Genomic DNA, 15,352 nt, shown 5'->3' with positions numbered 1-15,352 from the left:
TCCTTACATCTGTACTTCTCTTCCAGAAGGCCCTTAGAAAGAGACATCAAGCCAATTTTCAGGGACTGCACTCGAATTTTTCCAGTTCGGCCGCTGAAATTATAAAGATAAGACCATTTAATACAGTTTAATTTTATTTATTCCAACTCAAGTCTATTCAAAAATGTAAAAGCATTGGTGAGTTCTACTTCAAATCTCAAAACAAATTAACACTACAAATCACATTAAGAATGCTCCCCTTACAAAAGCTCAGCTTGCCTTCTAAGTGGTTTACATGTCAAAACAGTTTGTATTATTCCAAAAGGGCAGACATTTAGTTCTGTAAAGCTCTCAACATGATTTAATAATGTGCTATACACAGAAAACATACATGAGCACACAGCAGGAAAGCCTATTACTCAGTGTGAAACACAAGGACTGCAAAATAAAACCAAGTTTTCATATCACAGTAATTCATTCTTTTTTTCACTTCACTTTCTCCATTTATGCTTAAAATGCTCTGATACATATGTGTACCAGGACATGAACAGCCAACCACATGCAGTAATTAAATGATGTGGAGCTGTCGCTCTTTTTAAGCAACGTGAATTCAGGCTCATTTTGTCCAACATAGAAAAAAAAATGCCCAGACCCAAAACCCCACACATTTTAAACCTGCAAGACAAACACTGTTAAAAAGATACTAAAGCAATAAACCCAGTGTACATGGAAAAGGACAATTTTAAAGTTAAAAAAATCAGTGCAGAAACATATTCTTAAAAGATCCAATGATTTCTTCTTTCAAAGACCAAAAATTATGATGCAATTTCTCTTAGGATGAGACACAGAAAAAAAAAAATGAGAATAATAATTAAACTGTATATATTAGACACAACCCCCTGCATTTAAGGTTAGCTGGGTCCTTTACCAGCAAGTGAGATAATAATAAAATTAATATCACCCCAAACATTACTTTGGTCCCTTCTGTCATGCAGAAGTGATATATCCTTTAATTACTTCTGGAGTGGTTATTAGATATCTCTTTCTGTCCTATCCATTCAACATACGGTCTGCTGTCTGATTTACTTCACAAATGTTGTGCTGAATACAAAATTATTAATTTACTCCAGGGCTCTCAGTAACTTAGCTAAGTGCCTCACAAATATTAATGCATTTGTCTTCACAACCATCACCTAATCTAGTGAGACTAGACAGCATTATCTTCTCCATTCCACAAGCTGGAACAGAGATACAAAGAAATTATCGCTAAATTAATCAAAAACACCTATTACTTTTACTGCCTAGTTTGAAAATCAGGACCCAGTTTTCCAGAATGTTATAAAAGTGCCACCTATTTTATACATTCAAGCTTAGTTTCGAATTACCTCTTTCAATCACAGACACTACATCATTCTGGCATACCTTAACATATAAAATGGCTCATTTTGCAACCTTGATAATGTTCTTTCCCCATTCTTTCCTGTGTAGGGTTGTCTGTGTTTTAACTTTGTATTTAATGGAAAACCAAAGCAGAACATTGATTTGGGTTTGATTTAACTCAGGACTGACTAAAGCATTTGTTTATTAAGGTACAAACTCAGAAAATCTTTGCAGCTAAAAGGTCAGGGCACATATGTGGAGGCTTCAAACTTCTCGATTTCAGCAGATTGTTAAAGGGACTGTGAAAAACTTCCTTCACACAAAAAGCATTTCCTCAATAAATTATAAAAAGAATTAGAAAGCCTGCAGTATTACATTTTTCTAAAGAGCGATGTATTTTCCCCCTATCATTTTTCTTGGAAACAGCTAAATATTAGCACTAGAATTATATACACAGTAAAAAACTCACACCAAACCCAAACAAAACGCCTCCACCAAACCTATAGACTTTGTAGCACTGACACTTCCAATCCAATGGGTTAAGTTTGCCCAGCTTAGAGAGTCACAAAACCACTGAGGTTGGGAGGGATCTCTGGAGACCATCTAGACCAATGCCCCTGCTCAGTCAGGTAGAGCAGATTGCCCTGGATCAGATCCAGTTGGATTCTGAATATCTTCAAGTACAGAGACTACACAGCTTCTCTGGGCAACTTGTGCCACTGTTTGATCACCCTCACATTAAAAAAAATTAATCTTTTTCTTATATGTTTAAGCAGAATTTCCTGTGTTTCAGTTTGTGCCCACTGCCTCTTGTCCTGTTACTGGGCACCACTGAGAAAAGCTTGGCTCCATCTTCTGTACTGCTCCCACCAGGTATTCATGCACATTGATAAGGTCCCCCTGAAACTTCTCTTCTCCAGGTTGAAGAGCCCCAGCTCTCTCAGCCTCTTCTGATACATCAGATACTCCCAGACCTTAACCATCTTCATGGTACTTCACTGGACTCACTCCAGTTTGTCCATGTCTCTTTTGTCCTGGGGAGCCCAGAACTGGACCCAGCACTCCAGATGTGTCTCACCAGTGCCAAGTAGAGGGGAAGGATTACCTTCCTTGACCTGCTGGGAAGGCTCTTCCTTACGCAGCCTGGGAGACTGCCGGCCTACTTTACCACAAGCGCATGTTGCTGGCTCATGTTCAACTTGGTGTCCACCAGGACCCCCAGGGCCTTCCCTGCAAAGCTGCTTTCCAGCCAGTTTTCCCCAGCTTGTATTGGTGTATGGGGTTATTCCTCCTCAGGGGGAGGATTTGGCATTTCCCTTCGTTGAACTTCATGACATTTTTGTTGTCCTCTTTCTCCAGCCTGTCAAGGTGTCTCTGAATGGCAGCACAATCGTCTAATTGTGCTGTGTGTACAAACATCTAAAAATCAAGGCCTTACAGTGGGCAGGTTCAGAAAACTTTTTAGTGCTTGAATTCATAAAAAATTTATGGGTCAAGTATCTAGAATTGAGCGCCAGCACACTATTCAGATTCACTATAGCAATACAAGAATGCTTGTCATTACAAAATCAATCGATAAGACCACTTTAAGCAGCTCAGATATTTTTTGCTCTGATCCTGATGAAGGGAAGTCTGAACCATTATACCACTGTTAACTGGTTTAGAGCAAAGTTGTCCATTCTCTGTCAATACAAGAGTGAAAGGCAGTATAAAAATGGCACATTATTGACCTCTGAGCTATCTTCAAGTGAAAAATGGCAAAATCATTATAGCTGCTTGTCAGAAGTGCTTTTCTTGTTTACTGAAGTCCATTTGACCTTCTGGATATATCTGAGCCCTTTTTCCCCAGGCAATACAAAGTCTAAGGATTCATTGTCCTTATAGTGTGATGCTGACTTTCTTCTCCTTCCCCAAATGAACTGGAATTTTATTGTTTTAGTGGGAAAGGGGAGAGGAAAGAGACGTGAGAAGAAGGAGAAAATAAAGAAATCCTTGGTTTTGTAGGTGATTCCGTTGTCTCTACATATGCACCAGGGAGGGTCTGGCCTATTTGCCTCAGGTATGATCCCCCTGTTGCACATTCATCCACTGCCAGTCAGGAGGTGGCACAGAACCCCGAGGTAATTCAACTTTTAAACCTGCCAAAATAGGCATTAAAAAAAAGAAAGGTACACATCATTTCCAGGCATGGTAGGAGAGTGCATTGAAAGCATATATTACAGAGAGGACTACTTTAGTGGGGAATCAGCTAACTAGATCATTTGGTCAAGGGCATGGAAGGGTACCATGCTGCATGGGTAGAGAGGCTGGATTGGGATTGGAGCACATACATCTTTGTTGCATAGTTTGGACTCTCCATCCAAGCAGAGAGCAACCATTCAGCTGTTTCAGAGATCCAACACAGCTGCAGAGAATATCAAAAAGCTACTTTATATAAAAACTGATGACTGTCACTACTGTACAATAACATAAGCAGATTAGGGAAAAAAAAGGGTGAGCTAGAAATGGCTGTAGTAGCAGAAGAGAAAGGGAGAACACTTTTACCCTATATCATACTACAGGAGATACTGGAACTAGAGGATGCAGAAGAGGAGAGTGGGGGAAGAACAGGTAACACACAGGTAACAGGGGCAGCAGACGTGAGCCAGGCCTCATGAGTTCCCTTGCTAATACTTGTCTACCTGGACTTTAGTAAAGCTTTCGACACTGTCTCCCACAGCATTCTCCTGGAGAAGCTGGCGAATTGTGGCTTAGACAGGTGCACTCTTCGCTGAGTAAAAAACTGTCTGGATGGCTGAGTCCAGAGAGTTGTGGTGAATGGATTCAAATCCACTTGGTGGCCGGTCACAAGCGGAGTCCCCCAGGGCTCAGTTTTGGGAATGCTCTTGTTTAATATACTTATCGATGATCTGGATGAGGGGATTGAGTGCTCCCTCAGCAAGTTTGCAGATGACACCAAGTTGGGCGGGAGTGTTGATCTGCTTGAGGGTAGGAAGGCTCTGCAGAGGGATCTGGACAGGCTGGATCGATGGGCCGAGGCCAATTGTACGAGGTTCAACAAGGCCAAGTGCCGGGTCCTGCACTTTGGCCACAACAACCCCATGCAACGCTACAGGCTTGGGGATGAGTGGCTGGAAAGCTGCCTGGCGGAAAAGGACCTGGGGGTGTTGATTGACAGCTGTCTGAATATGAGCCAGCAGTGTGCCCAGGTGGCCAAGAAGGCCAACGGCATCCTGGCCTGTATCAGAAATAGTGTGGCCAGCAGGAGTAGGGAGGTAATCGTGCCCCTGTACTCGGTGCTGGTGAGGCCACACCTCCAATACCGTGTTCAGTTTTGGGCCCCTCACTACAAGAAGGACATTGAGGTGCTGGAGCGTGTCCAGAGAAGGGCGACGAAGCTGGTGAGGGGTCTGGAGCACAAGTCTTATGAGGAGCGGCTGAGGGAACTGGGGTTGTTCAGTGTGGAGAAGAGGAGGCTGAGGGGACACCTTATCGCTCTCTACAATTACCTGAAAGGGGGTTGCAGAGAGGTGGGTGTTGGTCTCTTCTCCCAAGTGACGAGTGACAGGACAAGAGGAAATGGCCTCAAGTTGCGCCAGGGGAAGTTCAGGATGAATATTAGGAAAAATTTCTTTACGGAGAGAGTGGTGAGACACTGGAATAAGCTGCCCAGGGAGGTGGTGGAGTCACCATCTCTGGAGGTGTTAAAGGAACATGTGGACATGGCATTGTGGGACATGGCTTGATGGGCATGGTGGTGTTGGTTTGATGGTTGGACTTGATGATCTTACAGGTCTTTTCCAACCTTAGTGATTCTGTGATACTATAACAACTAAACTCCAAACAAATGAAACAACTGCAATCCCAACCTTGCTACATCGGGCACAAGCTGTGTGGAGCACTTGGGAATCACATAATACAGTTTAACACTACTCGGCCACAAGAACATCTCAGCTGCTAAACAGCATGCTAAATCCTAAAACTAACATTTCTCTTTCTGCTCAAACACCTAGGAAATTCAATGACAGGCACTAACGCAGCGTTAAAATTATCTGAAGGTATGTCTTTCCAGGAAAATGAGTTTAGCAAACTTTCCAAAAACATTCCATAATCATGCAACCATCATATACAAACTTTATTCCTTTATCTAAGTAACACCCTAATACAGAGTTAGGACCCAAAACTCCTCTGACAGGCAAACACAGTCTACGCCATAGCCAAAACAGAAGCCTGTGACACCTGTAAATTATAAATGTACTAATCAGGACATAATTAATATTAAATTGTTGAATATAAGCATACAAAACTCTTGTTACCAATAATGGTATGCAAGTATTCTGTAGCATTGCGATGGCATAGCCAGACATAATACATAAGCATTTTACCTAAGTATGTGAACGCCAAAGGGGCAAAAAGTGATGGGCACAGCTGCACAAAGGAGTTAGCCAGGTAACAAAAAGTTGCCAGAGACAGGACAAGATTAAGTACCAGAGATTGCAACCAGGAATACACAATAAGGATGATGGGCAAATCAACAGAAAACAAGAAAAGCAACATCAACTCCAGAGGAACCCTATGTCCCCTGAGGGTGGAGGTCAACAGCATAAAAACATCAGGCACTAGCAAGGAAAACTGGAGAAGTAAGAAGATAAGCCCTCTTCAGTTCTGACTTCTGACCAGGCTTGAGAGCTCTTTGGCAATGTTGACACTACAATTACGGACTGCCAAGGACAGCAGGTCAGTTATCTACATAACCCAGCAACAGGAGGCAGCCTGGTAGATCTCTGAAGGTTCCCACAGATGCCTCCCCTTGATCAACTACAGAGAATTCAAAGAAGCCCATTTTCCTGTCCTTCCTAGAGCGCTTCTTACTACTATCACAGGCTGCCAAGGTGCTCCTGCAGAGTCCTCTATGAATCAAGACAGATATCATCAATACAGGGAACGCAACTGGAGTGCATCCAGGAAATTTCCATCAGCTATCGTCAAAACCAGGGCATAAAGTTAAGGCTGACTGAGCAGGCTTAGATTTTGCTGAACTTAACATGCTGGTAAGGCCTGGGATATTAACTCAACCTGGTGTTAGAATCTGCCAGGTGTGTAAGTGCAGCAATAAATAACAAAGTTGGAATTCTTCAGGGGAAGCCTGGGCCATAGAGAATGATCATTAATGACAGCTTTGATCATATGGAAAAGGTTAGCATACGTGCCATACCACAGATACCCTTCCTAGACTAATGCACCAAAGAAATGAAATTTAAAAGAACACATTATCAAAAGTACCCTAACATCACAAAAATCAAGAAAATTTAAAAGTTGAAATACAAGAACTCAGAAAAACATTGCAAGACTTTAAAAACCATGCATGTAAAAGTTTCTTTATGGACATTGGGTAATTTTGATTGAAATAATGAGTCATCGCCCACAATTAGAATATATATTCTACATTATGTCTGACAGACTTCAAAATATCTAACACAACTCATTTCAAAGGGTGTTGAGTTATTCCATTAGTACTGAAAGCTATCAGTCCATTTCATATATATGACTTTTAGAGATTTTAGCAAACTTGACAGTATATAGTCCAGAACAATAACCACCAGCTATTGCTTTTGGATGATTTACACATAAGCCTGGCCAAATGATTTCACAGAGCAAACCATTTCCTTCACAGCTCTCATTGTAAAATGCAACAAGTTTATCTATAATTTCATTTTTAAAAAATAATCTTTGGACTAACCAAAACAAGGAACTCTAACTTTGGAAAATGTTCACAGGGCAGATGTTGCTGTCTGGAATAACCTTTGAGTCCTTGAAGAAGTAAAAGTCACCGAGTAAATTTGATGTTTCTCTCCTCTACTCAGCTTGAAAAATGAATCATTCCTGATGCGTCAGAAAATACCAGAACACAACAGACTTGCCTACTATTTCTAAGAACAAATTGGTTCTTTTTAAGGGCCAAAGACATCTGTAGGTAAGTCTGAAGAACTACCCAGTTTGCCATCAATCTGTGAATCAGTAATTAAATCTCAGGTTAATAGCATGCCACTAACAGATGCTTTTTGTAGGCAGTTTAACGAGTTGAAACATTGTATAGGTATAACACCAGTGCAATAAACAATGGAAATGCCAAGACACAAATTAGTTCTTTCCTAAAGGCCAATTAAAAAAAAAAGCAGCTCAAAATTGGTGCCTGTTCTTTCAGCTTTTTTTTTTTTTTCCTGGAGTGGATGTGAAAGGGGAGCAAGGAAACATACTGTACAAGGTAATTTTATCTCAGAAAACCTTCATCCTCCATTTTTCAAAGTTTGACTGAAGATTAAAGTCCTTCATCAGCTTGAAGAATTATCTACACTAATGCTTTCAACATAATAATCAAGGGGAAATGGAAGCAGCAGGAAATGTTATTGAAAGAAAGGTTTGTTGCTTACTATGTGCACTTTGAACATGAACAGATTAAACGACTGACTTCTAACTGAAGTTAGGAAGCAAAGGTAAGCTAAAGAAAATATAATGGATTTGCGATCAATCTGAAAAAAACCCAACCAGTAACTACAAAAATTTCTCTGACATTATTAAGTGTCTTATTCTAAATAGCCAATAACATTTAAGTCAAGCAACCCACTTGATCTACTGCTCTATTAGCAAGTGATGTGTTTATTCACCCACAATACAGAGCTCTGCAAAACAAAAATAATTGCAGGAAGAAATCCCAGTCATTATTTGATGGGCTCTCCAATTTTTCAGCAGTAATGATGAGAAGCCCGACTAACAGAAATGTCACAATATTAAACAGCAATATTCAAATGCCATAGCATAATAGGTAGTCAGCACATAAATGACAAATAGTTGTATGTACTCTGTTCCCTCCTTCCATCTCCCCTACCACAATATTTAAAATAAAAATAAAATAAAATAAAATATCCACAAAGTATAGGAGTACTGGTTTGTAATCTTCTGGGGGGAAAAAAGCAAAAAGCTATAAACTGTTAGAATTTGGCACTGATTAAGTGAGTGAACATAGTGAAGATAATGCATACATCAAAAAGTAACAGCTCTCTTTGGCAAAGCCAGGTATAAGAATTTCTACCATACTCAAGACATACATTCGCTCTCTCCATCTTCAAATCGGAAGAAAGGAAAGGAATTTGCTAACCAACCTCAAGCAACTTAGAAATTCTGATTTGTAATTCTGTGTATAACTCTGAACTAAAGCATACATTCAATAAGACACACTGAAGCGACAACCCCATGTATTGCATTGTGTCTTTAGTGAGCTCCAGAAGAGTCCCGAAATGCCTTTGCTCAAGCACTGTAAGGAGATACGTTCTAGGGAATGGAGGAGCTGATGGAATCAAGTCTTTCCCCAGTTTTTACTACAGAAGGGAGATGAGAATAGTAAACACAACTAAGAAAAATGAGCAACAAACTCATGACTCAAAGGCACAACTAAATAAAAACACACTCATTGTAGGTCATGCAGGCTGACATAGCGTGGGGCAGGGCAGAGAGGTCAGAGTTTGACATTCAGCAGAAGAAAGAAGTGTCTGGAGGATCAGAAGGGACTGGCCAAAACCACAAGGGGCTGTTGGAGTGGACTTCTTCATGTCCCCTGAGACTCAGTGCTCTCTCTGGAGTAACGGATGTGCATTTAAATAAACCCACAAGTTCTTACTGTAAGCATCCTAAAACATTCTTGAGGCAAACTCACAATCCACCAGGGAAATACAGCTTTGCTGCCAGGACCGGGCAGGTGGATCACAGAGCACCAGCACTCAGAATTGATACAAGGCAGGAGCTGCACCTGCTGGAAGTGAGCCAGGACCAGGATACCACTGACCCTCCAGAATCAGACAGGCTTTAGTACTCAAGAGAGGATTCAGTCCAGGGAGCTCAGCCAGGATTACGGCATGCAAGTAACTAAGTGTAAAATAAATAACAAAACTGTCCCCACCTGTGGCAGAAATAGGATCTGGCACAAATTGCAAACAATCTGGGCCATTTGGAATATTTACAGTAGAAACACAGCTAAAGCAGCGTATTCAGTTCTCTGCTCTCATATACATTTATTAAAATTCTTTCAATGTTTCTTTACTAGTAGTACAAAAGCACTGTAACGTTAGTTTAGTGTATCTGAGCAGGACAGCATAAGAAACATCTCATTGCAAGCAACTGCACTTTCATTTACTGAGACAAAATATCAAAAGATATAACTTTTTATTAAAAAACTTCTTAAGGCTTTACCATTTTTCTATTGTTGGGGACAATCTACTCAAGAAAATAGCTCAGAAAAAAATATACAACAGTCCTGTAAGCCTAGCATTTTTGATAAGTCACATGTGCAAAAATTCCCAATTCTGACTCCACGGTTTATACTTTATTAATACTACATTAAATTCCTGGGGTACACACTGTGAATAGAGACTTGTTACTTACCTATCATACACATTGAGTAGCCAGTTAAGACACATGTCTACACAGAGAGGAACATTCACCATATCTTTGTGTTTCTCTTCAAGTCCACTGTAGATGGTAGTGAGACAGCTGATCACATCCTGCACACCGATCAGCTGATCATTTTGACTCAACTTGTGCTGTTTGAAAACTTCACTTGTTGTGTTCAGGTCCAACAGGTCCACTAATAACAGGTGATTTAAAAAAAAAAAAAAAAAAAGAAAAAAGGCGTGAATATAGATGACCGAGCATGCCATTCACAATACTTGCTCATGTGCATATTGTAGCAAACACTGCAGACAATTAGCCAAGAAGTAGCTTTCATTTAGTAACATTATAGTGAAAAACTGTTCTCTATGAGAAGTCGACAGCATTTTGGTACTCTATATTTAGAAAACCAAGATCAACAAAAACACCATAATGACAGTGCACAGCTCGGAAGAACTTTTAAAAAGCCGCTGAAGTAGTCTGCGTAATTAGAGGATCCTAACTTCAGATGTATGCACACTGGGAGTCCACTAGGCTTAGAGGGTTCTTCGCATTTACCATAAACCAGAAACCCATTAAATGATTATCGCTTTTGATTAAATGTAAAGCAAAGCAAATTCTTAGGTAACAATGTTCTCTTAAATGCAGTAGCAATGTACTGAGGCCTGATTAACTGAACAGCAGTTGCTAAATTAAGGCTTAGAAGAAAGCAGGGAGGGACACAGGGAAATTGTTTATTGTAGCTTTCCAGAACACAAAATGCTACACTTTCAGGAAAAATATTTTGATCTCCTTTATTACAGCACGCTTTCTATAAGCAGCTGGTGATGCTATGGATATCCTAGAGCTGACAAGGGTTTTGCCCCCACAACCATAGAAACGTGATTGTGAAAATCTGGGGTTTGCATGGTGAAAACAAAAAGCTGACCATGAGCTCTTCTAATTCCTTTTGCAAAACAAAGTGGAAAAGAGGAAACATTTTGGTGTAAAAGAAGGAGTAATAATGTAAGTCAAAGGGTGGTATAATCCTCAGTGACATTTTTTGACAGAAGCAAGGACTTCAGCAAAAAAAATAGTTGCAATGTATCAGTATGCTAGCTACATTGTATACAACATGAAGTTGAAGTATATTCTGAGCTCATACAGAGCTGTTTCTAGAGAGCCAGTAACACATTTACACTATAAATGTCATCTCTCAAAGGAAATGAAACATGACAATCTCAGATGTGTTGTAAATTGCCCTGCGCCAATGTTGAATAAGGACCCCAGAAGGGCAGCCTGTGCAAATCAGGTAAGTCTGTCTTGGGCAAGAAAATAAGTACAATAGAAGAGAGCAGGAGCAAGACAACACTAACCACTATGAGCAATTCTGTCAAGAACTCTGTGAGCATCTACCAAAAGATAGGGTTATAGGCCAAAAGAAGGTTACATTCCCAATCCCATTTCCTCAATCAACCCTTCCTAACATCACTGTAAAATGAGAAATGGTACCTCACAGGCCTTACTTTTTCTCTCCCTCACTGACATCTGTACATTCTGTACTAACTTTAAAGCAGCAGACTTGCAGGGGTTTTATGTTTGTTTGCTTCTTATTTTCTTTTTTCTTTTTTCCTAAAAACCCATCTCTTGGGCTTGCAAACAAATGCCAGCCATGTATTTACCAAACAGGCTGACTGCTAATTGTAGCAAAACACCTTGCCAGTAGTTTGACCTGACACAGCCAAAGTATTTGGCAGTACACTGCAGCATAATCCTCTACAGTAGCTGGAAAATATGTAATACATGGAAAAAGGCTCACAGGCATATTTAGAAACAAAACAAACCCAAAAAACCCCACACCACAATGCAACACAGATGATTTTTTTTGAGGGGTGGAGGGAGTGGGGTGAAGCCAGGTGCAAAACTGTAACATGCTACCCAATCACATAAATACTGCACGCAGGAGAGAGGGCCACTTTTCATGCTTTTCCTTCATGACCTACAGGGGGGGACAAAAAGCCTAAAAATTATTGTAACCAGTTTGGTGGTGGTATTTTTTTCAACCTGTTTTTGTAATGTAGTTCATGGCTAGCTAAAAGCAGGTAAGCAGCTTCCTAAAACAGACTGGCAGCACCCAAACCCTGCGCTTTTTAAAGCCAGTGAAAACTTGGAATGCTTTGGAATGCCAGAAAGTTGTAGCCTTTGGGCTTGGCTTAGCATAACCATCCTTGCACAGAAAACAGCAATTCAACAGACACTGGAGTAAGCCTGCTAGCTTCACGCCTTGATCTGCTGGCATTAAGATCTCACATTCACATTTCTGCCAAAGTATCCTGGAGGGAATCAGGAGAGGTACTTTCAGTATTTTCATACTAAAAGGAAACTCTGCTGCTGTACTAATGCAAATTAAGCAAAACTTATCCTTTTGGATTCATGGAGAACAACCAGAGGAAATTACTTCCATCACTGCTTACTTCAGCACTCATCAGGCTGAATGAACTTTGGGCACAGGCAATTATCCTGCTGTGGTAAGGTCTACCCACTAGCAGCGCCCCTGGATTGGGCTGATGTGAAGAGGGATTATTTTCTCATCATGTTTCCATTTCTGAAAGTTTTAAAATAAACTGTATTTATGTAAATAGGGAAAAGCTAACCTGAGACTCACATGCCATTGCTGGCATGAAGCCTACTGTACACAGCTTTCAGTGCATTTCTGCAGTACCATTCTGTATCTGCTCAAACGTGCTAAACGATCAATCCTGCTGTTAACCAACAAATTGACACAAGGGTCATTTCTTTCCTTTCTGCAGAGAGGAGATTTTCCCAAAGGAAAACTATAAACAGAAACCACGTCATTCAGCACAGTTCAAGCAGATGTGACTGACTGACTCAGGAGCAAGTAATGACGTGCAGCTGCTAATGGTAAATTTGAGGCTGCTGTAACCCCACAGAAATTAGGCAGGCATTGCTGTGGAGCTTTTGTATTAGAAAGACCTTGTGAATGACAGCATTCTGCAGAAGACTAGATGGCTGAGGGAAGTGTACACGGCTCTCACTTTTAGTCCAGTGTGCCTTAATGTTCGTTCCTTAGCCTTGTGCGGCTGATATTCCTATTAGCATTCTTAAATTTTGAATCACCTAGAGGAGCTCAGTGACAGAATTTTGAATATACATGGTGGTATTGTTCTCTTTTTCCTTTCCAGTACTACACTTCAGTATCTGGGGCAATATGATTTCTTGAAAATGAGCTAAAGCATGCTGCACAAAAATAAAATATTATCGTCAGGGTCTGGTGCTGCATAGCTGCCCAGTACAACTGCAACACAGGATACTCTCTCCGGCCCCATTCTTCTGCTACAGTGGGGAAGTGCTCTCAGCACATCTGCCCCACATAATCTGACACACAGAAGCTAAGTATTTGTTCTTTCCAACCTGCAACCTTTCTCAGCTTCCTGCAAAATAAATATATGTAGGTACACACATATATTAGCCTCTGCAGGAAACTACCTTCCAAAAACCAGAACGATATGAAACACGACTCTACCTTCCCATTTCTAAAGGCGGGGGGGGGGGGGGGGGGGGAGTGGGAGGGAATAACTTCCCCAGGACCATGATTTTTTTTTGACACTTACCAAGAACAAAGACTCAGAAGAGAGATTTGGCCTCAGTCAAGTTTTCCAAAGTGCAGTCCTCAAATTACATACTCCTGAACCTGCTTGTATAGCACTAATACTGTGTTACCAGTCCTCACTGCAAAGTCAAAATCTATCAGGTGCAAGTGGGGCTCTGCATCCTGCTCCAGCTGTGCCCTTGGAGTTCTCACCAAAAAGGCCTTTGCAGTTACACACACACTGCGGCTGTGACAGCAATCTGCCACATTTTACAGTTTACAATGACCTCATTTTTTAGCGATTTGTTTTGACATTTTCTTTGCCTTAGCACACAAGCCTTTCTGAAGCATTCTGCATCCAAAGACCTTTAAAAATCATCCAGTTAAAATTACAGGAAATACAATGGAAGACTAAAGTAACTCAGACCAGAGAATGAATGGCACAGGCACAGAAGATGACTCTTTCCCTACCTTAAAACAAAACCACCAACAAATAAAAGTCAAGAAAAGAATTCTAGATAGGGCTTAACCACTCTCCCCTTCATCAGAGAGGAGGTGCTAGCATATGCTGTGTTTTGGCTATCTCAGCAGCCATTCATGGGACAGAATCAGGCCGACAATCACCACAGTCAAAGGGAATTTGACCTATTCCCTGGCAAGAAATCAGCTAAGCAAAAAATGACAAAAGGAACAGCACTGATTATGTTTTTGAAGGTGGTTGTAAAATTGTGCCAGATCATAACAAGTTCCTGTTCAGAGACAGAAAACTCTTGTAGCGTTTAGCTTTGTGGATAAACTGCAATGACTTTCTTAAAAATCCACAATGTTGTGTTTTCACAAATTACACCAATCCTTTGCAAATATATGTGTGCAATAAAGACAAAGAATTTTTTGGCTGTTGTCTCCTCCCATGAGACAGAGGGATGGAGCAAGCAAACAGCTTCATAAATAATGAGGCAGACTGGATCTGTAGAGATGACAGTTTTACTCCTGTCTCTTTCAAACTGGAGTATTCTCTTTACTTCTTATCACTTCCCTCTGTCCTCCTTCCACCTCCATCCCCTGAAACTGGATACAATATTCACTTTGATAAGAATGCACTTTTGAAATCTGTGAATGAGGAGAGCTAACTATTGCAGGAATTGACATATTTTGCAGTAAAAGCAAGAGCAGGAAGTATGTTCCTCCTCAAAGCTTATAAGCTTATTAGAAGTAATGAAAGTGAAGTTTGTTCTATACAGGTCACTAGACAATCTGTATGTCTGTCAGAAATAGGCAGCATGATTAGCATCCATCATGTGCAGTCTGTTTTTTCACTCTTCCCTGGGGAGCAGCACACACAAGGAGAATTTTACTTTGCTTTCTGGTTTCTTGCTTTGCTTTTGGTTTTTAGGTACACGTTGACACATACTTTACACCCTGCGCACTGATAAGAAGAAAGCTCGTAATGCTCTTCAGTCTTGCCGGAAGATGAAATTATAGCCTTGGTTGGGACCATATCTCTTGCACAGAGAAGCTCTAGGCTGTGCCAAAGAAATACAGTTTTTCTTTCGATCCCATCAGGCAATCTTTCAGAGGACAGGTTCTGCTTTTTCCCGAATGTAAGACCTTGAACCCAAGATCTCAAACTTGATTTGAAATTCTGCGAGAAGCCAGCATAGCATATGAAAAAGTGGCAAGAGGTACTCCTGAGAGCCTGTGCTGTTGCATAGATGCACTCTAGCTTTCTGGAGTAGCTAGCTAGCATCTTGGGCACAGCTTCATTTGGTATAATGCATATCTGAAGTCCAGCCAAGAAGCTACTGCCAAGAAGCTACTGCCAAGATCAGACTGCTGCCTTCTAGGCTGAAATGAAAACGAACCACCTGGAGGGTGGGAAGGGACACAGCTTTGTGCAACTCCTTCCTTGCTTGCATCTATAGGATGGCTTTGCCCTTCTTCTGTTCCAACTCAGACTACAGT

The 15,352-nt window shown here is 40.9% G+C and overlaps 1 protein-coding gene across 1 annotated transcript in view; it reads right to left on the bottom strand.

Moving 5' to 3' along the window:
* Positions 1-15,352, bottom strand: part of UTRN (utrophin) — a 359,477-nt gene that overhangs the window by 50,990 nt on the left and 293,135 nt on the right. Inside the window, exons 61-62 of the mRNA XM_059833258.1 lie at positions 9,796-9,997; positions 8-93 (exon numbers count right to left, since the gene is read on the bottom strand). Of these exons, the coding sequence (XP_059689241.1) occupies positions 8-93; positions 9,796-9,997 (288 nt within the window). The remainder of the gene's footprint in view (positions 1-7; positions 94-9,795; positions 9,998-15,352) is intronic.

Source organism: Gavia stellata, chromosome 2, assembly GCF_030936135.1.
Source record: "Gavia stellata isolate bGavSte3 chromosome 2, bGavSte3.hap2, whole genome shotgun sequence".
Lineage (NCBI taxonomy): Eukaryota > Metazoa > Chordata > Aves > Gaviiformes > Gaviidae > Gavia > Gavia stellata.
This window is presented reverse-complemented; position numbering and strand designations above follow the sequence as displayed.